The 18,268-nt window shown below is 41.2% G+C and overlaps 1 protein-coding gene across 2 annotated transcripts in view; it reads right to left on the reverse strand.

Moving 5' to 3' along the window:
- Positions 1-18,268, reverse strand: part of KLHL14 (kelch like family member 14) — a 66,651-nt gene that overhangs the window by 9,080 nt on the left and 39,303 nt on the right. For both annotated transcript variants that reach the window (XM_052788576.1, XM_052788575.1), the window contains exons 4-5: positions 8,527-8,616; positions 3,920-3,998 (exon numbers count right to left, since the gene is read on the reverse strand). In XM_052788576.1, coding sequence (XP_052644536.1) covers positions 3,920-3,998; positions 8,527-8,616 — 169 coding nt within the window. The remainder of the gene's footprint in view (positions 1-3,919; positions 3,999-8,526; positions 8,617-18,268) is intronic.

The raw sequence follows: 18,268 nt of genomic DNA on the forward strand, positions 1-18,268 counted from the left end.
TAGGTACAACTGGCAGGCATTCTCTTAACTAGGATTTCACTGACATTATCCTGTATGTGTACTCCTGGTTTCATCCACACAGTGTCACTATAAGGAGCAAAAATAAAAGCGTCAGCATGCTTCACTCTTCTGCTTGGACGTGAATATTCACTCAGTAGCTCCTGTCACAAACATTTTAAGCTTTCTGTGTTTTTACTTTTCAATGATACAGTGTGTAAGGGGCATGCTGTTAAGTGACGGCTTTTTAAACTGCTGTAAAATATGATTCAGATTAAAATATAATACAGCAATCTTTGCACAACTTTTCCCGCAAAACCAGGAAGACGCTATCCATTCTAATCAGATAACTGGAATGCACCTCAGGATCTGTATATGGACAATAAGACAATTATTTTGTCGTTTTCTTCAGGACTTGCAAGTACTTGACAGTCACTGGTCTCTGAAATGCTTTTCCTTCACATCCCTTCACTCAATAATCAACCCAACTAACTTCTTCTCATAAGTACACACACATAAAAGGGAAGAATTTTTTTCCAATTTCCATAGATGATGAATTTATGCCCTGAAACAAGAAATACAACAACCAGTCTGAGGTTTAAAACCACTAATGCTCTTACTGATCATTGCAATATCTGGACCCGATTTCAGAGTCACTTTTAGACTGTATGGTTTGCCTTTTAAAAACTAAAGTCATCTTAATAAGGGTTAACATCACTATTATTAAAGTCAAAGGCTAAAATAAAATGTGAAATTGTTTTATCTCTTCTTCTGCATCTTCTTTTCTCTGTTCACTCGGCCTCAGTGAGGACGCTGACCTTCACACTTCCACTTGTGCTTCTTCAGGTCTTGGTACAATGACATGGCTTTTGCTGGTCTTTAAACAAAAACTTTTTACTTGGAATGTAAGAAAAAAGATGTTTTAAATGTTACTGTCCCACACACCTTGTCCAGCTCTGGGCTGAGCTGGCAAGATGCAACAGTACTGACTGAGGTGTCCAGCTGAGGCTCATGCCACAAGTTCAGATACGTCTGCTACAAAGACCACTCCTTTAGCAGGCCTGTTAGTCTAACTGAACTGCTCTCCAAAAAGCATCCCATTGTTATCGCATTGTCAGGCAGATGTGTATTTCAAAGGCTTATGAGTCATTTGCTGCTTCTCTAAACAACACACGCCTGAAAATAGTACATACTTTTCAATAGCATGTATTTTTGAGATGTTCAAAATGAAAAGAAACCAAACTTGGCTTTAAAGAGAATAAACTGATGGCTCTGAATCCATAACGGGATTAGGCTTTTCTTTATAGCTCATACAGTAAAATCAATCAGATATAGATTTTAGCATATGAGATAAAAGTTTACTCATCAAATATTTCAGACAGATTTTCAACTTGAGAACATACTGCCTGTGAATGAGACCCACATTTACCTGGCAGTCATTCCAAAGGAGCTATTATAGTCTATCCAGCCAATTATTCTCAGACTAAAATTCCTAAGTAGGTTTTGACTTGATGGACCATAATGACTCAGAAAAACCCATTAAACAGTCTGTCTTGTCAATGGTGCCTGCATTATGCCAGCAGAGACAGGGCGTGACCCTGTACTCCTAGGGGGGAAAAAATAGCCTGTTGACTTTAATGGGAACTTTACCTGAGTAAAGAAGCTGGGAAAGGAAACTGCATAAAAGCTCTCTCTTGTTTGTATGATCTTCTAAAAACTGGGCCAGACCCTACCTCTAAAGACTGCAACAACTCTGAGGAAGTCATTAGGGATGAGCAAATAAACCATTAAAAACATTTTAGAAAGTGATTTGAAAATCCCCGTTTTCCAACAATAGCCCCAATGCTTAGGAGCCTTTAAAGAAAAATAATGGGCAAGCCTATGAGTTATGTCTCCTGAATGGAGGAGGTGACAATTAACGTTGTCATAGTAAAGCCCCTTGCAGAAGGAACTATGTGTGAGTGGACCATTACATTTAAATAACACTGTAAGGAGCTGAGATGCTAATACATTACAGTTTATTACCGGGCAGCTGCTAAACAATCACAATGCGCAGCAGAGTTTCTGACTCTTGGCTGAAGGCGGCAGCTTCCACCAGAGCACACGGTAAATCATGTTCTGCACCTGCGATTATAAACTGAATTTCTAGTGAAACGCAACTGACCACTGTGGAGGTGGAAAAACTCCTACTGTCTGCTTTCTCTGACCCTCAACTACTTACTTCTGCCTTCTGAGCTTTGTCAGCCAAATAAACGCAACCGTTCAGCCAGCCACACATGCCCCTCAGGAGTTTTGCTTGCAGATACGCAGAGGGACTAATTAGGACACAGATTAGGCTCCACAGAAGAGCTTCAGGTTCCGTACAAACACCAGTCAGCCTCCTGGTTCACTGAGGATGACCTGCATGGCGATGCGCAATCTCATGCACAACTCCTGTCTCCCCCATGCCAACACCTGAGCTGGTGGTGACCCCGTCCGGGGAGCTGAACCAGAGGGAAAGGTGTCCCTCTGTTTTAAGGTAAATAACCCAGCTGTGAGTTTATCCCACAGGGCTGGCAGGAGTGAGGGAGAAGGCTGGGGGCTGCCAAAGCAGGGCCACCTCTTTAGCTAAAGCCTGCTGTTTGACTAGCTCTATTAACAACTACAAAAGAAAAAGGAATTTTACTAAAGGAGTTTTAAAGTAAAGGACAATGTTACTAATAAACCCAGAGACTACAATGAACTGTGATGCTCTTGTCTCTATTTATACGGCTAGATTTATCAGTACACTCAGCTCCAACAGGGAACCTACTCAGATCTGTTCCACTTGCGCTTTTTCATGTACTGGTACAATGCAGTATTTTTTGGTGACAAGCATCGCACATGGGTCTGCATATGGACTTAGGTCAATCAAACTGAATCCTGAACAAAGGCCCTTCAAAAACTCTACAGACTGACATTTTATCTCTGGAAATTGGAAAAGACAGCCATATTTCCATGCATCTCATAATACACACTTTGAATCGCAAGGTTGCGCCGAGGTCAATATGTATTATTTATGACTGCCAGACACCTGAACACTGTGGAGAGCCAACAGAAAAAGAGCTATAATACTGACTACACATGAAATAAGGAAAGTATCTTAGGAAGACACCGTGAGATCTCTCGTACATTGGATCCATGAGAAGATGGGTATTGAAATGAAGGATGGACATTGAATGCTTTTTCATAAAACATTGTAACTTTGGATCTTCTGCCTTTGAGATTCTTCTTAGGAAACATGCATCATTCAGTTCAGGTTTGGGGGACGTTTTTCCTGCCAGGGTAGGACTTGTGATCTAGAGTTAAGTTTACGTTGTCTTTATGGGTCACTGCTCAAGTCCACATGCACCTCTGCTCTTTGGTACATGTAAGATTAAAACATGTGCTACTCTAATATGCATTAGCTGACAGAAACTTCACTCAAAGACCACCTAGGATTAAGAGTCCTCTGACAAGGGAAGACATGTTCAGGAGAGCTTTTCATGGCTGGCACAGTGAAACAGGATGGAGTCAACATGTGAAGGTTTCAGTTCCCTATAAGATATCTGACTATAATTACTGCTTGTTTACTGCAAACTCATCATGACACTTCAGTCAGGGAACATGACAGGACACTATGGAGACTTCAGAAAAATCCTTCAGACCGTACTCAGGCAACCAGTAATTGCACAAAGTCCATGGTTATTTTGCATGAGTTAGCACTGCAGGATTTGGCATCTGGAGTTTTGAATTTGGAAAGTTTAAAAAAATTAGGAGACAAATGGGACGTAACTGCATGCTGCAGTTTTATCTCAGTATTTTCAACGGTTCTGTAGGCCTCCTTACTCCCAGAACTAAGCCAAACTTCAGCTGCTCCTAGGATGATAAAACATATATTGAAAAACATGTAGCAGGTTTTTACCTCTCTTGCATGGGTGGAAGTTGTATCCAGCTGTTAAACCTGGGATCGTATCGGCTAACAAAGTTTGTACTGTGTTTCCCTGTAAAGATAGATTATTTTGACACTCAGCTGTTTGTTTCATGTATTTAACATCATGATTGTAATATATGTTACATATACTTCACAAGTTGACAGCTTTTATGAAGGGTTCCCCCTTTTACAACAATGTATGATTACGCTATGTGTACAGTAATAATTCAACAAATGGGGCACTGCAAGGTTTGAATTAGCAATTGCTAGCAGTAAAAGCAGATAGAGATTATTCTTGCTCTCTGTAATAAGATCTTGAAAATGTGTATTTAAATTTACTTATAGATGCTGTGGTACTTTCACAGCCACAATAAATCACAGCACTAAAGAAAATTACTGCCCAAAAGAGGGCATCCCTATGGTATTTTTATGACTAGAGTATTTTGTGTCAGGTAAAAAAATCAGAGAGAGAACATGTGCTTTTCTTTCTCCTCACATCATCTCTATGTGGAACATGGTAAAAAAACCTTGTGCAAATAACCAGGAGCTGCATAAGCCATCAGCATGGGGTATGCAGTGTTTGCACTAGATGGTTTATTCTACCATGCACTTTCAGTGTAAGTTAGAAGGAATTACACATGTGCATCGAAGGGGGAATACACTCTTAGACTTTTATTTCAAGTGTGTTAGCTAAAATATGAAACATGAGCAACAGACACCAGCTAACTAGCTTATCCCTGCTGTCAAGCCCAAGAACTGTATTCATGTCTTCACGATATTAAGATTTCACCTTATTTTACATGCAGATTGACATCAAAGCAAGAAAACTGAAGCAAGAGAGTGTATGGCAATTTCCTGTAACACCTGAGACTTCAACAGATGAGGATCTCGGAAACAGAAACCTTTGTTTACGTATGTGTGACTAAAAAATTGAATTAGAGGCTTCACAGGCCAGCAGAATAACCCAACTGCGTATGTCACAGTTCTATAAATGGTCGCTGGGTATTCTACAAGGTGAATATTTTTGCATCGGACAAGCCTCTGTAGGATTGGCTTGCTTTGCTTGTTTCATTCCACACTTACTTCAGCATGTATAAATAGACCATCAAGATTGTAGAGAAGAATAACGATACAGCTAGAATTTATATTCGTAATAATTTAAGATCATGTTCTACAAGAAAACAGAGAAAGAAACCATGCTGACCACTCCGTCTGGAAGCAAATTCATTCCCTCGCTATGTCATAAGCATGTTCTATATGAGGAGGGTAAAGCAGAAGACTGATGAATAATGCAGCATTTCCCTTCAAATCCAGTGTGGTGCCTAATGAGGACCAAAGCCCTTTATGCTGAGCACCACTCAAACACATCTCAAGACACAGGGTGAGATCCCCATTACACTAGGGACAACTGGTCATTTTGCCACTGTGTTTAGCAAAGTGAGGCTTTGCTCTTGGTCCCTCTCTGAATTCCTTTAAGTCTATACAGACAATTTAGAAAAAGAGGCATTGAGAGCTATAGATTCAATAAACAGTAAAACAATAACAGCGGGCATCTAACTGGCTCTAGGTCTCACTATTTAGGACACTTACTAATCTATTTCTATTTCAAAAAGCAGGATTTCAAAACAATGTAAGTATTGATCATAAGCTTGGATTTCTAGTAGGAGGTTTTAATGCTGCTGTATTCACTACATCTTTCAGAGCTACTGGGGACTTCAGTGGTCACTGGTTATATAGCAGCTTTTTAATTGTTGTCATACAAACCTATGATCTGGGGACCTTGGCCTCCTAACATGACAGGTGTCATACACATATTCACTACAAATACCATGTATGTACAAGATTGTATAGCGCAGGGTAGAAAGAGAAGGGTTTAGTGAGCCTAGAGTGGCAATACAGGATACAAATCTGGTCACTCAGAGGAAGGGAGATGAAATCAAACTAGAACAGGCACAAAGAAGAGCTACTATGGTGACAGGAGGAACAGAAAGTTTACCTTACGGCAGGAGACAAGAAACTTTGCTTGTGCCTCTAGGAAAACAAAAGCTGAAAGGGGATAGGAGTGCTGTCTGTAATACATCAGGGGAACAAATCTCCAGGAGGGCAAAAACCATTAAGATAAAGGCCAACTTTGGCATGAGAACAAGGCGATTTAGACAGTCAAAGAATACTTTTTACTGGAAATTACAATAAGGCTCCCAGTCATTTAGAGCAATTGGATTCTGTAAGAGCTTTCCAACAGGAGTAGTGGGGGCTAAAAATCCAACTGCTTTTCAAATGTAGCTTAGAAAATTTACAAAATGGGACTATATGATGCCTGTGATGGCAGGAAAAGGACTTGATGACCTACTTAAGCTGCCTGGTGTAACTGGTTTGACTCCAGTTTAATTTCGGACTTCAGTTTGAATCTATTATTTTGCCTTGCTCATCAGTCAGGAGGTTACACATGTTAGGAAGCACCTGTCAGAACGTAGAGACTGTGACAAGTGATCAGAAATCAGGATTAGCAAATCAAGACAGTGGGACAAAAGGAGGCAGATGCTGCTCTCTGCCTTCTACAGGAAAGTCTGCAGCCATGCCAAAAGGTGAAGGGCTCTGAAGGTCATGAAGGTCGGTCTTAAATCCATGCCTGTGTTCTGCAACCTGCTCTCATCAGCGTTTACTCGTGTGGGGATCCCTTGTGACTGGAAAGGCATAGCCATAGGAGGATGTGAAAAAGTGAGAAAAAATGTCTCCCATGCTCTCTAGGTTGTCAGGAAATCACAGGAGCAGCATGGAGTCAGCATGGGCACGGGCACTCCTCGGGTCCACCCAGCTTGTCAACAATCTGTCAGTCTGATGGCTAAAGAAATGTATGGTGCTCCTTCCATTGTCCCCATCTCAAGGATAATTCTTTCCACTGGAAAAACACCTGGCACATTCTCATTCAAATCAAAAGCCTTGTAATGCTCTGGCAAGACAGTTCCAGCCAGGTCCATCTGAAGGCCCTTCTGTGCTATAAGGATAGCAGACAAGGGCCTTTACATAAATTCAAGCGGGTACATGTGAGCAGTTCCCATGTAGCTGCACATTTAGAGCAAAGCAGTTCCAAGAAAGAACTAGCCCAGCAACAGCACAGGATGTAGGTTATGGTTTCAGGTCCACTTTTTGTGACAAGACCCATTTCTCTCTGGGTAAATTTGTAAAGAGATCAGTATCAGCAATGCTCCTACCTCTTTTATTCCTACAGAATAAAAATTTCTCTACAGAAAAATCACAGCATTGGTATTCACAGAACAAGGAAGCTGTTAGATGTCTTTAGTGACCTTACACCTAAGGTACTATCCATCTCACTAACAGCTGTGATTGACTCCTACCTCAGACGCAGGGTATGTACGCCTTCTAGCATCTCTCCATCACCTTGCGACTCAAGTTTCCACATCTTTAAATTGTGGGTAATTATACTTCTTTTCTTTTATCCTTCATGTGACATGGCCATTTAATTATAAACTGTCTGGAACAAGGTCTGCCTCTTATTATCCATATGCCTACCACCAAGCACAACAGGGGCCCTCAGTTGTTGGATGTGGCCGATGGTCCTAATAATAATTGTCTCCCGTAGTAGTAGTAATAATAATAATAATAATAATAATAATACTCTCCTGTTTAATATAAAGGAGATTCAACATTAGGACTAAAGGGGTCTTCTCCTAAGACATTTACTGTTATTTTTAACTACACCGGAAATATGCTTATAGGGTGGACTGGATTGTTTGTCTCAGGTTTTAGGAAGTGAACAGATGTAACAATTTTCTATAATTTGGTTTAGTGCAGATGCTGAAATGGGGCATTCACAATAAAATATATGCAGTATATGTAATTTCAGCTGGATCCTCTGGTGTTTTAAAGTAAAAATGTGTACCTGCAAGCTGTTTTATGGTTTCTCAGTCATAATTATCTCTGTTACACAGACTGCTACAACTACAACTCTTTCTTCGTGTGTAAGCTTTTTAACAATGTCTTGACAATTTTGTGAATTTTGCAAGGCATGGTATTCTCCTTTTGCTTTGCTCAGAAGCCTGTTAAATTGTTTAATTTCTCTTTGCGGTAAATTTATGAAGTAATCAAATCAAAGAAGGTAGCAGCAGATAATCTATATGAGAAGCTCTTGCACAAGACTAAAAAAAGGACCAGTTTAAGAATCTCAGAGTCTAGATAATTAACACATTAACAACTTTAGCTGCAAGTATCTTGTTTGACAATAGAAACAGAGCATTCATCTACTGCAATTGCATTATTATATTATGACTGGAAGGAGACTGGAAATGAAGGTTAAAATTCTTAACAGCTGCTGCCTGGTGCATGCACTTTAAAGAGTCTGTTCTGCTGCCTGTGGCATTTCTCAAGGGATGTGGGAGCTGATGAATGACGGAAATGCTAATGCTAAAGTACCAGATATTTATTACATCAATATCTAAAAGTAGCCTTTACTAGATTCAACAATTAGGCTGAGGGTCCTCAAAAGCCCTTGCTAATGACTACATCAGCTGACCTGACAGACAGACAGACAGACAGAGGAAGGCAGATGCTGCCTGTGCCTTTTGATATTCTATACATACCATTAGGGTTCCATTGGTCTTCTCCTCCCAGCACGAACAAGAAGTTTTCCACTTCCACAACACAATGATGGGCACTGTTATATGGCATAACTGCAAGAAAAGCAAGAATTCTTTGTCAGCTCAGGGCACTGATTCCATCAAATATTTTCAAAGGTACAAAACACAACACTCAGATTACATCTGTATGAAATAACAGGGGAATGCATCACCCCAAGAATGTATGTCCACTGACTTAGCAGTAGACAAAGCCACTTATTAGTAACCTTACACTATTTAATCTTGCAAATAATGAAGGAAAAAAAGCTGGAATTGTCGTCCCTCAGCGCCCCCCCACCTGCCCAAGTGCCATATATGCTGCTCTAAAAACAACTTGTAAAAGGGGGTGAAGTTGCCTGATATTTCCCTGAAAATAAGCAGATGCTAGGAATCCTAGTATGCTAGGAAACATTAAAAAAACCTCAGCCCAGCTTTGTTCTGCTGGTAATGTTTCCACAAGAAGAGTCAGTATGTTCAGTAGCTTTCTATTACACAGCAATGAACAAGCTGCATTTCCATACAGTTTTAAGTTTTTAAATTAAGGTCCTGCTGATTTAATGCCTTTTCCAAATGTATACGCTTAATTTCCTGTACAATGTCATTAGCAGCAGAATCACACATTTTCTATTCATCTAATCAGGAAGCCCTTTGTTAACAAAGATCAAAACTGTGGCATTAGGTTTGCAATATCCCTTTTTTTTGGAGGTATCGCGATTACTGTGGACCAACTACAGTCGCAATAATCTATTTTTTTAAATTTACATTTTCCACTTCAAATGCTAAGACATAAAAATAAGGATTTATATATACATAATATGCACATATTATTGCAGTGTGCCATACAGCACTATTGTGATATTATAAGGTAAATGTAAACTTACATAGCATTAGTTATCATACCACATAGAGTAGTTTTGGCCCAGTGACACCAGTAGGAAAAATGATGTCCTTGTTCAGCTCATCATATGGGCACCTTAAATCTAGGTGAGGACAAATGGGGAGGTGATGTGCATGTACAGGCAGGGAACTTATTGCTTGACACGGATCAACAGAGCACTTAGGAAACCAGTGCAGTGGGAAATCAATATGACTCAGGGCCAGCTCTTACTTTGTGCTCTTTTGCCAATGCCAAAAAAAAAAAAAAAAAGAGGCAGCCTATCTCACACTTGGATTATTTTGGGTGATATATCTCTCATTTCATTTGTTTTATTATCTTTTATTTTTCTCCGAATGCAGTTGTGCAGTATAGCATATGCAAATAATAATAATAAATACGCACAGCTTTGTTATTTAGGACACATTTTCTTAAAGATCAAGTGGGCTCATTTAAGCTTCTTACTGAAGTTTTTGCCAAGGCAATGATGAATAAGTAAGGTATGTTTTTAGTTTCTAGTAAAGGTCGAATATCATTTTCATAGTCTGTGCTCTTACAAGTCATGTAAGTGAAGCAGTTCTTAAATTGGGCAGACAGGTACAGTGAAAGTTCATTAATTAAGGTTATTTGTTACTAGTACACTTTATATAACTGGGAAGTAATCCTATACCAGGCGCTGCATAAGATTTTATACTACCTAGAGATTCCTAGAGTGGGATGAAAGAATGAAAAAGATTTTTGTTATCTTCTTAGCCCCCATATCATATTTATCTCATTCTTTAATCTCAGACATTTTCCTATTTTAAAATTTTGTCTCTCAAAACTGCAGCAATTTCCGTGATTTTGTGGATGCTTGTACTACATAATGAATTTGAGTCTCCCCCAGGAAATTTGCTGTCTTCCTTAGATGCTTTTTAGGACCCCTCCTCTCAAGAAGAGACTACCCAGGATCAGTCTGCAGGGGCTTCAATTCTTACCTAATCCAATGCTCTATTATGGTTTCCAATTAGGTCCAAGCTAGTGGTTGTACCCTGAACCAGGTTCTTCCATTGGTCGATCTGGAGAGATCTAGCATTTAGTGAAAGAACTGTCTGCAGGCAGCACACATGCATATTTTTCACATGTTGTGTTTTCATTTTTGCAAACACTTTTTTTTATTTACCCTCCATATTGACACAAACAGGGCCAGTAGAGGAAGAAATTATATTTTAAGCTTTTCTGCTGTTCCCATGCATATAAACTACGCAATAAGACTCCCACACTTATGACAATAATTAAACCTTGAAAACTAAGGGCTTAATCCTGACTCCTACTTAACTTGATGGCAACATTCCCACTGACAGGGGATTGGGCCCAAATGACCCGAACTACCATCCGTAACTCATGGCAAAGCTAAAGGGAAGCTTGTCTTAGAAAGGAGCGTAGTATTTGGGCTTCAGAAGGAAAGGTGACTGCAATAAAACACTGCAGACCTTTACTATGACCTTTGTTTCTCACAGAGCTTTGGGGAAAACTCTGTGCTTGGTCTCATGAATCTGCCCACGGGGCTGGAGGAGTCTGGGCAAAACAGGGAGGATGGAGCAACACTGTGGACATCTAAGAGGGAAGGAGTCTGGGCACTGAAATCGTGGAATTGCCAACAGCACAGTCTTTCACCCTGACTATTTTCAGGATCCCTTAGAATCATCAGTTATACACAGAAATCAAAACTATTGGAATGAACAATTTTTTTTACTGCTATAAAACGCCCCTTGAAAGCACCAGAAACCTGTGCTGTAAACTGTAATTCCTTATGAACGCACACCCATATAGGACCTAACTTTTCATAGATACAGCCAAAATTACATGGCAATGAGCATGCTAAATGCAGCTTCTAGTAAGAACAATCTTTTCAAATTCACTGGGCTTGCCAGGGTGTAACAGGAAAATTTGGCCCATCACACGGTCTGGCCAGGCTGCTGCTTTCATTAATTTTATATGAGCCTTTGTCTGCTGTTTTGCTTTAATAATGTGAAAATTCCATCTTCTCATTTTTTTATTTCAACTCAGTGGAACACCTGCCTGCCCCACAAAAAGGGTATTTGAAGAGAAGTTTGTACGCCACGCTCAAACACAGCCCGGTGTGAGTTTTTAGCGTGTCAGTCAGTGAGTTAGAGGGAAAGGGTAAGGAGAAGCTAATCAGGATGAAATGAGATTAAAGGCTGTCTAATTTTACAGCAACTGTGATCCATCAGCCACTGTGAAAGTGACAGTGGAAATGAATGATGGAGACAGACAGGTGGGGCTGTACATTTCACTGATTTATCCTCAAATGCACTGGGCCTTATTTTATTGAGTGAACATGACCGCATTTATCATGACTGTCATCTAAACCCACTTCCCTCCATTTAAAAAGGTCACTTTACTAGGAGGGAGTAGGATAGAGGCACTTTCAAAACAGATTTAAAATTTAATAACACATGTTTATAAAACCCTGTGCAAGAATTCTCAACTTTATTAAAGACCTATTTACAAGGAAGGAGAAAAGACTATTAAAAAGAGGAGAAGATGAAAAAAAGCCATGGTCATCTGAGAAACATGTTTAGCTACCAAGGTGATAGGTGCCAGAGAATTATGTGAGACAGACAGATATGAACAGATTAGTCAGGAAACTGGCAGAAACTGCCTCATCTAAGCCACTGCCCCTCACACACACTTCCCAAAGCTCGGGAGGTCCATGGTTAACAAACTTGTGCTTTCCTGGACCAAGAGCACAAATGAGTCCAAGCAGCCCTACAGAAGACAAAACCCCACCAGCCCCTTCCCATGCAATTTACGTACGACTGGTAGCAGACCCTCGGTAAGGTGGAAGGCAATTTCTCAGGCAGATATGTAACATGCAGAGCTTTCTAGGTTAAAACCAAATGGGTGATTTATACTTGAGAATGATCTGGAAGGCAGCGGAGTCCAAGACGGCAGTGGTGTTTGCTAAGAAATACTTCACTACACAAACATCAGTGATGTTGTACAGGAAGTGACACTCATGGACGTTCTTCAGATGCAGACGCAGGGGGAAGACACAGCAGTACTCTGCACATCAGGATAGCTGTCCCAGGCAAAAACTCCTCAAATATGCCAAACCTTAGTTAATGAAAGGCACCAGACAGTGTTCTGGGACCTACTTTCAAAAACAGAGTCTACAGTTTATAGCCAAACGCTCATGAAACCAAACACTCTCAGCCACAATGCCTATGAGGTCAGCCAGATGCAATGATGCTCCAAAGGCACCTCCAACTTCTGTATGGGGGTGACAGTCACACCTCACTCACCTAACAAACAATAATGTATGCTGTTCATCTTACCCAGTTTTGCTTAGTTTCTGCCAACGATTGCACATTTAGGAAACAGCATCTGGTTGTTCTCCATACATTAATTAAGGGGTCATCAGTTCCTCCTTCTCCTTACACCTTCCCCTGTCTATCGTCACTTCAACACTAACTAGCAGGGAAGAAGGGGGAACAGGAATGGCATTTCTCGACAGGAGGAGGGATGAGCTCTGGTCCCAGGAGATCTGAAAGCTGTGATACAGCCCACAGCCATTCCCCTGCTCTGCTAAAAACTCCTTTCAGAAACTCCACTTGATTCTTCTACTCAAGAAGAGTTTTGTTTGTTGTTTTTTTTTTTTTTTAAATCCATAGATTTTTCACTGCCCTGACCCATTCAGCTGCTTGGGATGCAGGAGGTACCATGAGGAAATCTTTTCCTCAGCTACTGCACAGCTTTAGCATAGCCCCTTCAAGACTCAGTACACACCAAGAAGTCACGCTTATCATCTCTAATGACCTGTGCAGATGACGCAAGAGAAGAGTGTGTTTCCAGAACTGGGATGTCATTACCAGAGGACATATGGAGTCAATAATGACCTTCCACAATACTGACGGCCTAACCTGTTGGCTACATAATATTCAACTACTGCTACTTGAAAACTGGTTATTTCCACGGCTCTCCAGAGGGCAGGGTAACATGAGAAGATGTCTCTTTCCAGTACAGAAGGCACCTACAAACTCATTTTAGGAGACTGTAATTTGCTCATGGCAGAGACACAATATTCATTTCATTCCCAACCCTCTCCGCAAAATGCTGGCCAGACCACAGCCGGTCCAATTATTTCTTGAGAAAAGAGTATCAGATGCTGTTCACCTTTCTTTGGTTCATACATCATTTGCAAGAAGACTATGCATTTATTACTGAATGTTACTTGTTATTTCTCACCAAGGAGGTTATATAAATAAACGTTAGGATTCCTCTGTGAATTGTTCACTTCAATTGTTTGTTATTTAATAACTGTGGGGAAAGACTGACCACAGTAAGTATGAAATTCTAGGCTTGGTGAACATGGTGGGAGTTTTGCTTTAAAGGCATCGGGTTTTCACCCACTGGTATTTTCTGCTCAAAAGATAATGAAACAAAGTTAAAAGAGGAGAATAATCAACAGTTGATGGCATGTTAACATGCCTATGGCCAAACTGCATCCTATCACCTCAAATTCAAGCAAATACGTGTGAAGTATTTTTTTCCATTAACACACAAATGCCAATCTTGAGTCTGAGCTCAATCAGTGGGGGAAGCCTGGGACAATCCAACAGCAGTCATCATAAGCAGAAAATCCTAAGATGAAGCACTGTACCTTAAAGTCACCTTTGAGAATAACTGGTATAGCTCTGGTCCAGTTGCACCACAGACAACTCCATCAGCTCAGCTAGAAACTTCACAACCTCTTCATCCCTGTGCCAGTTTTGCGGCAACTCCATTCAAGCCATCACAGGTAGTATGGGCACAGGGCAGCTGAGTTCATCTAGGACACAGCGCCTACTTCAAGTGAGGCTGCAGGTAAGCAAAGGTAAAATGCCACCCAAACGTACCCTCAATCCGAGATAACATAAGTACTAAGAAAGAGTTATCTGAGCAAATGAAAGTCCTTGGAATCATTCACAACATAGTGAATGGCATTTCATATAATTAAGATATTTCATATTAATTAAGATAATTTACATTATGAAGATATTTCTTATTAATGAAAATACCAACTTTTTCATTCAAATGTCAGGAGTTATTCTTTTGATATATTCTCTGGAATAACACCAGGCAGGCTTTTTCAGCGGGGTTCTCAGTTTAATTGTTTTAATGGGCTAAATTTTTCATACGTGAGCATCTAAAATAAGGCACTTAAATTCATGCTGATGCACCAGATCAGGCAAACATAACATCAGGAATAGCTGGCATGCTCAGCTCCCCCCTGAAATAAATTGTTTTAAAGTTACTTGGATGCAATTTCTGAGTACAGACCTGTCTGCTTCCATGGGTGAAATTCACCCAATCGCAGAATGTTCTATTGGGTTTTCAGCAACATATACATTTGGCTGTTTGCAAGAACAAATTTTACCCATGTATTTTCAAAGCTGCAAGCACCCATTTGGATTTCATCTGAATAATAAAATAAAGCTGCCTACTCGGATCAGCAGTGTCTGAATAAAGTAGGAAAATACTGCATTCCCACTTAAAAACTGATGTTCCTGCACCAAAATCCTGACACAACCCTCCCTGTGCAGTGTACAGCAAACCTACGCACACTCTGCTGCTCGTCTCTGCCGCCCTCCCCATGGAAATGACTCCATGCAGCTGAACTGCTGATACAGCGTCCAAGAAGCACGTGTACATGAATACACCAAAGGTCTTGGCACGATGCGGAGCAGGGGGATGTAACGCACAGTCCTTTGGGAAGGTTCAAAGCGACAACTCCTCTTGTTTTGTTACCCCCTACTTACCTGTCAACCTGCTGAAGGCTGCTCCCGGCCACCCAGATGCCCCACCGATTCCCACCGACCGTTTATCAGAAGATGCTCGCTGTCCACCGCCATGAGTTATGCAATGTTACCTCAGTGATGGTTGCTCCCCAGCAGAATATGCTGTGTACCTGCTCAGGCCTGGATTTATGGTCTCTAAAGTACAGCCCAACTTACATTACTGGGGAATGACATCTCGTTACATCGTAACAGTCTCACCACCAAACCTTCATGTGTGACATTTTGCACAACAAAATCTCCTCAGGGAGGAAATGATGAATGGTCCCTGATGGAAGAAAACCATGGCAGAGTTGCCAGAAAGCTCCAGAAAGAAATACTGTTTTGTCCCACTGGAGGCTTTCAGATCCTCCAAGACGTCAGCTCAAGGACATGCATTCCCTCTTCTAACAGAGCCACAGGACAGAAGACCCCGACCAGGAGCAGTGCGCTAACGCCCAACTGCTTGTGACCAGTCGCATCCTTTTGCATCTCAACTTCTAACTGACCTTGAGATGCATGCATTCTCCTGCTCTCCTCTGAAGGTAATCTTCCAAGTTCTGGACAACCACAACCACTCCTTGCGTTTTCCTGGTCGGATCCTGTCGGTACTGCTCAGGGACCCATGTCTTTAGAAGAATTCATCACATGCAGCAAGATCTTACTTAGGCCCCACTGGTCCAAAAGTCGACTCTTTCACTGTTTTCTCTCTATGTCTCAGTACTTCCTATCCTGCTCTCCACTCCTGACTAACATATTATTTCAGAGCAACCAAAAGTAATTTTTTCTTCTCACTAAGTCTTGAAGTCATTCCAGGAGAAGAAGAAAAATGTGATTTTCCATTTGGAAAACTCTACAGGGAGGAGGGATGTGCCCATATTTCACCGTATTAGAACAGCAGTTTCCATATACATAAGTTCACTCATAACAGATAAATTGAAACCTTCACTGCTACAGATTTTTTGACTTTTCCTTTTAAATACTTCAGTATTTGCAAACGAAAGGTTTTGTTTCCAAGAGAGTCCAGCACATACCTAAAGCACTAGACATAAAGCAGAAGAGAGTGGAAGGATCTGTCCAATGCTTACCACCAGGAAAAAAGCTTAAAAAATGCTTGCTTTCTCAGAAGACATATACCTTGAACAGGTATCTGAAGAAACTCCAACATGCCTAACTTCCAGCATGCCCAAGCACAGCATGCAGAAGCAGAAATGTCCATGTAGTATTATGTTAATGTTCCTAGGCTGCCTAAAGAAAGCTTGAGTCCCTGCCAGGGACTCCAGGAAGGCTCTGAGTTAATCTTTAATGGACAGGGCAGTCAGACAACATACCGTCAGGGTGCTGAGGGCACCAACAGGACCCAATGGTCCTGACCAGCCTAGGGTCTTCCCCAACACCTCTCACCCATGGGCACAGGAGCCCCATTTCAGCTCAGGCCTAGGCACCCAGACCTGGCCTGGATGGACCCCATGCAGGTACGCGGCAGTCCATATCCAGTCCTGTCTTTGTCTCCTGGATGGACTTTGGACCTGTGTTGAGGCCTGTTCTCATGAAGCCACCAGCCCCACCATGCCCTGACACATACCCATAGGTGGGAACACTGCTGTCTGAGTGAGGACTGCAGCCCAGACTTCACCCCGATTCTGCACGTCCCTACCAGCACCCTGAGAAAAAAAAGGCACTTGGAGATGCCCCGGCAGAGCTGAACGTTCTCATCACCACCGAAATGGTCATTCTGAGTACCAGGAAATGAGTGTCTTACTGTTGACACTTCTTCCATGACGGACAGAATTAAATATAATTTATAATATTCTTTTTGCTCAGGATGGACAACAAGAGCCCACTCTAAAATATTCTAACCACTAGGCAAACAAATACAGAGGGAAACACAGGAATCAATCCACATACATTAGGTAACACAAAGGACTGGTTTCTCCAACAGAAACCAGGCAGAAATGTTGCTCTCCTAGACCTCTCCCCACAGATGGGCTCCCAAGGAAAGGAAATGACAGACCCACAGACAGTTTTCAAATTCAGGGAAGGAAGTTTGACCTGGGCAGCAAAACCACATACTCATGTAAAATTGGCACAGAACACTTACTTTGTAAATCTATACACAGAAGATGAAACGAGAATGTATACCTGAAAAAAACCCCATTAATAAATTTGGACTAAGTTTATGTTAATTTTCTTCTGCGTTCTATAATAACAGTATTGTTTAATATTTTCAGCAAAACTGTTACGAAAAATGTGTTGTGATGCCTCATCATAACAATCAGAAAAATTTGTTCCATCTCCTCAAAAACTTTTTGTGGATTTAGAAAGCACCCAGTCAGGAAACAGAAGCAAAACCATGTTTCTCAAAACTGAATACCAAGCTGAGTATCGTAGCACAAGCAGCTGCTATTTAAGTCAAGCGGTGTCAAAATTCATGGGCTGAACCATGTTCACACAGAATCACAAATAATTCACAAATGACACACTAGTGCATGGTCATGGACTGCTGACAAACAGGATGAAAGGTCAGGTTAATTTAAATCACTGGCCATGCCAGGACTGCAGGATTTGACATGTACAGTAGAGTAAATTAAAGTTGCTGTGATCAATCCCGAATACTTAAAATACACATAACTAAGTATCCTCAACTGGCTTGCATTTTTTGTTGAAGAAGTTAATTTTGCAAACAGTATTGTTCATGAAAGTATCATTTTCAGTTAGCTAGGTGAAGGGAAGCAGGGACTGAGACACAGAGCCCGCGTGAATAAATGGGGACTCGCTGTGCTAGTAACCATGGCTTGGACCAGGTTCTGGTGGAGACTGAATTCAAGAGCGGAATGAAACTGAAATGAACAGACAGGGATGGCTCAGATCAGGTCAGGTCAGAGGGGACATGGCAGAAAGGACCATGACTGGAGGAAAAGATGGCAAAATCTGCGAACACAGCAGCACATACTAATCCAGAGCCCCAAGTCCTGCACTCTTCCCACTCCTCCACTGTCAGCACATCTGGGTA

The sequence above is a fragment of the Harpia harpyja genome, chromosome 5 (genome assembly GCF_026419915.1).
Source record: "Harpia harpyja isolate bHarHar1 chromosome 5, bHarHar1 primary haplotype, whole genome shotgun sequence".
Taxonomy (NCBI): Eukaryota; Metazoa; Chordata; class Aves; order Accipitriformes; family Accipitridae; genus Harpia; species Harpia harpyja.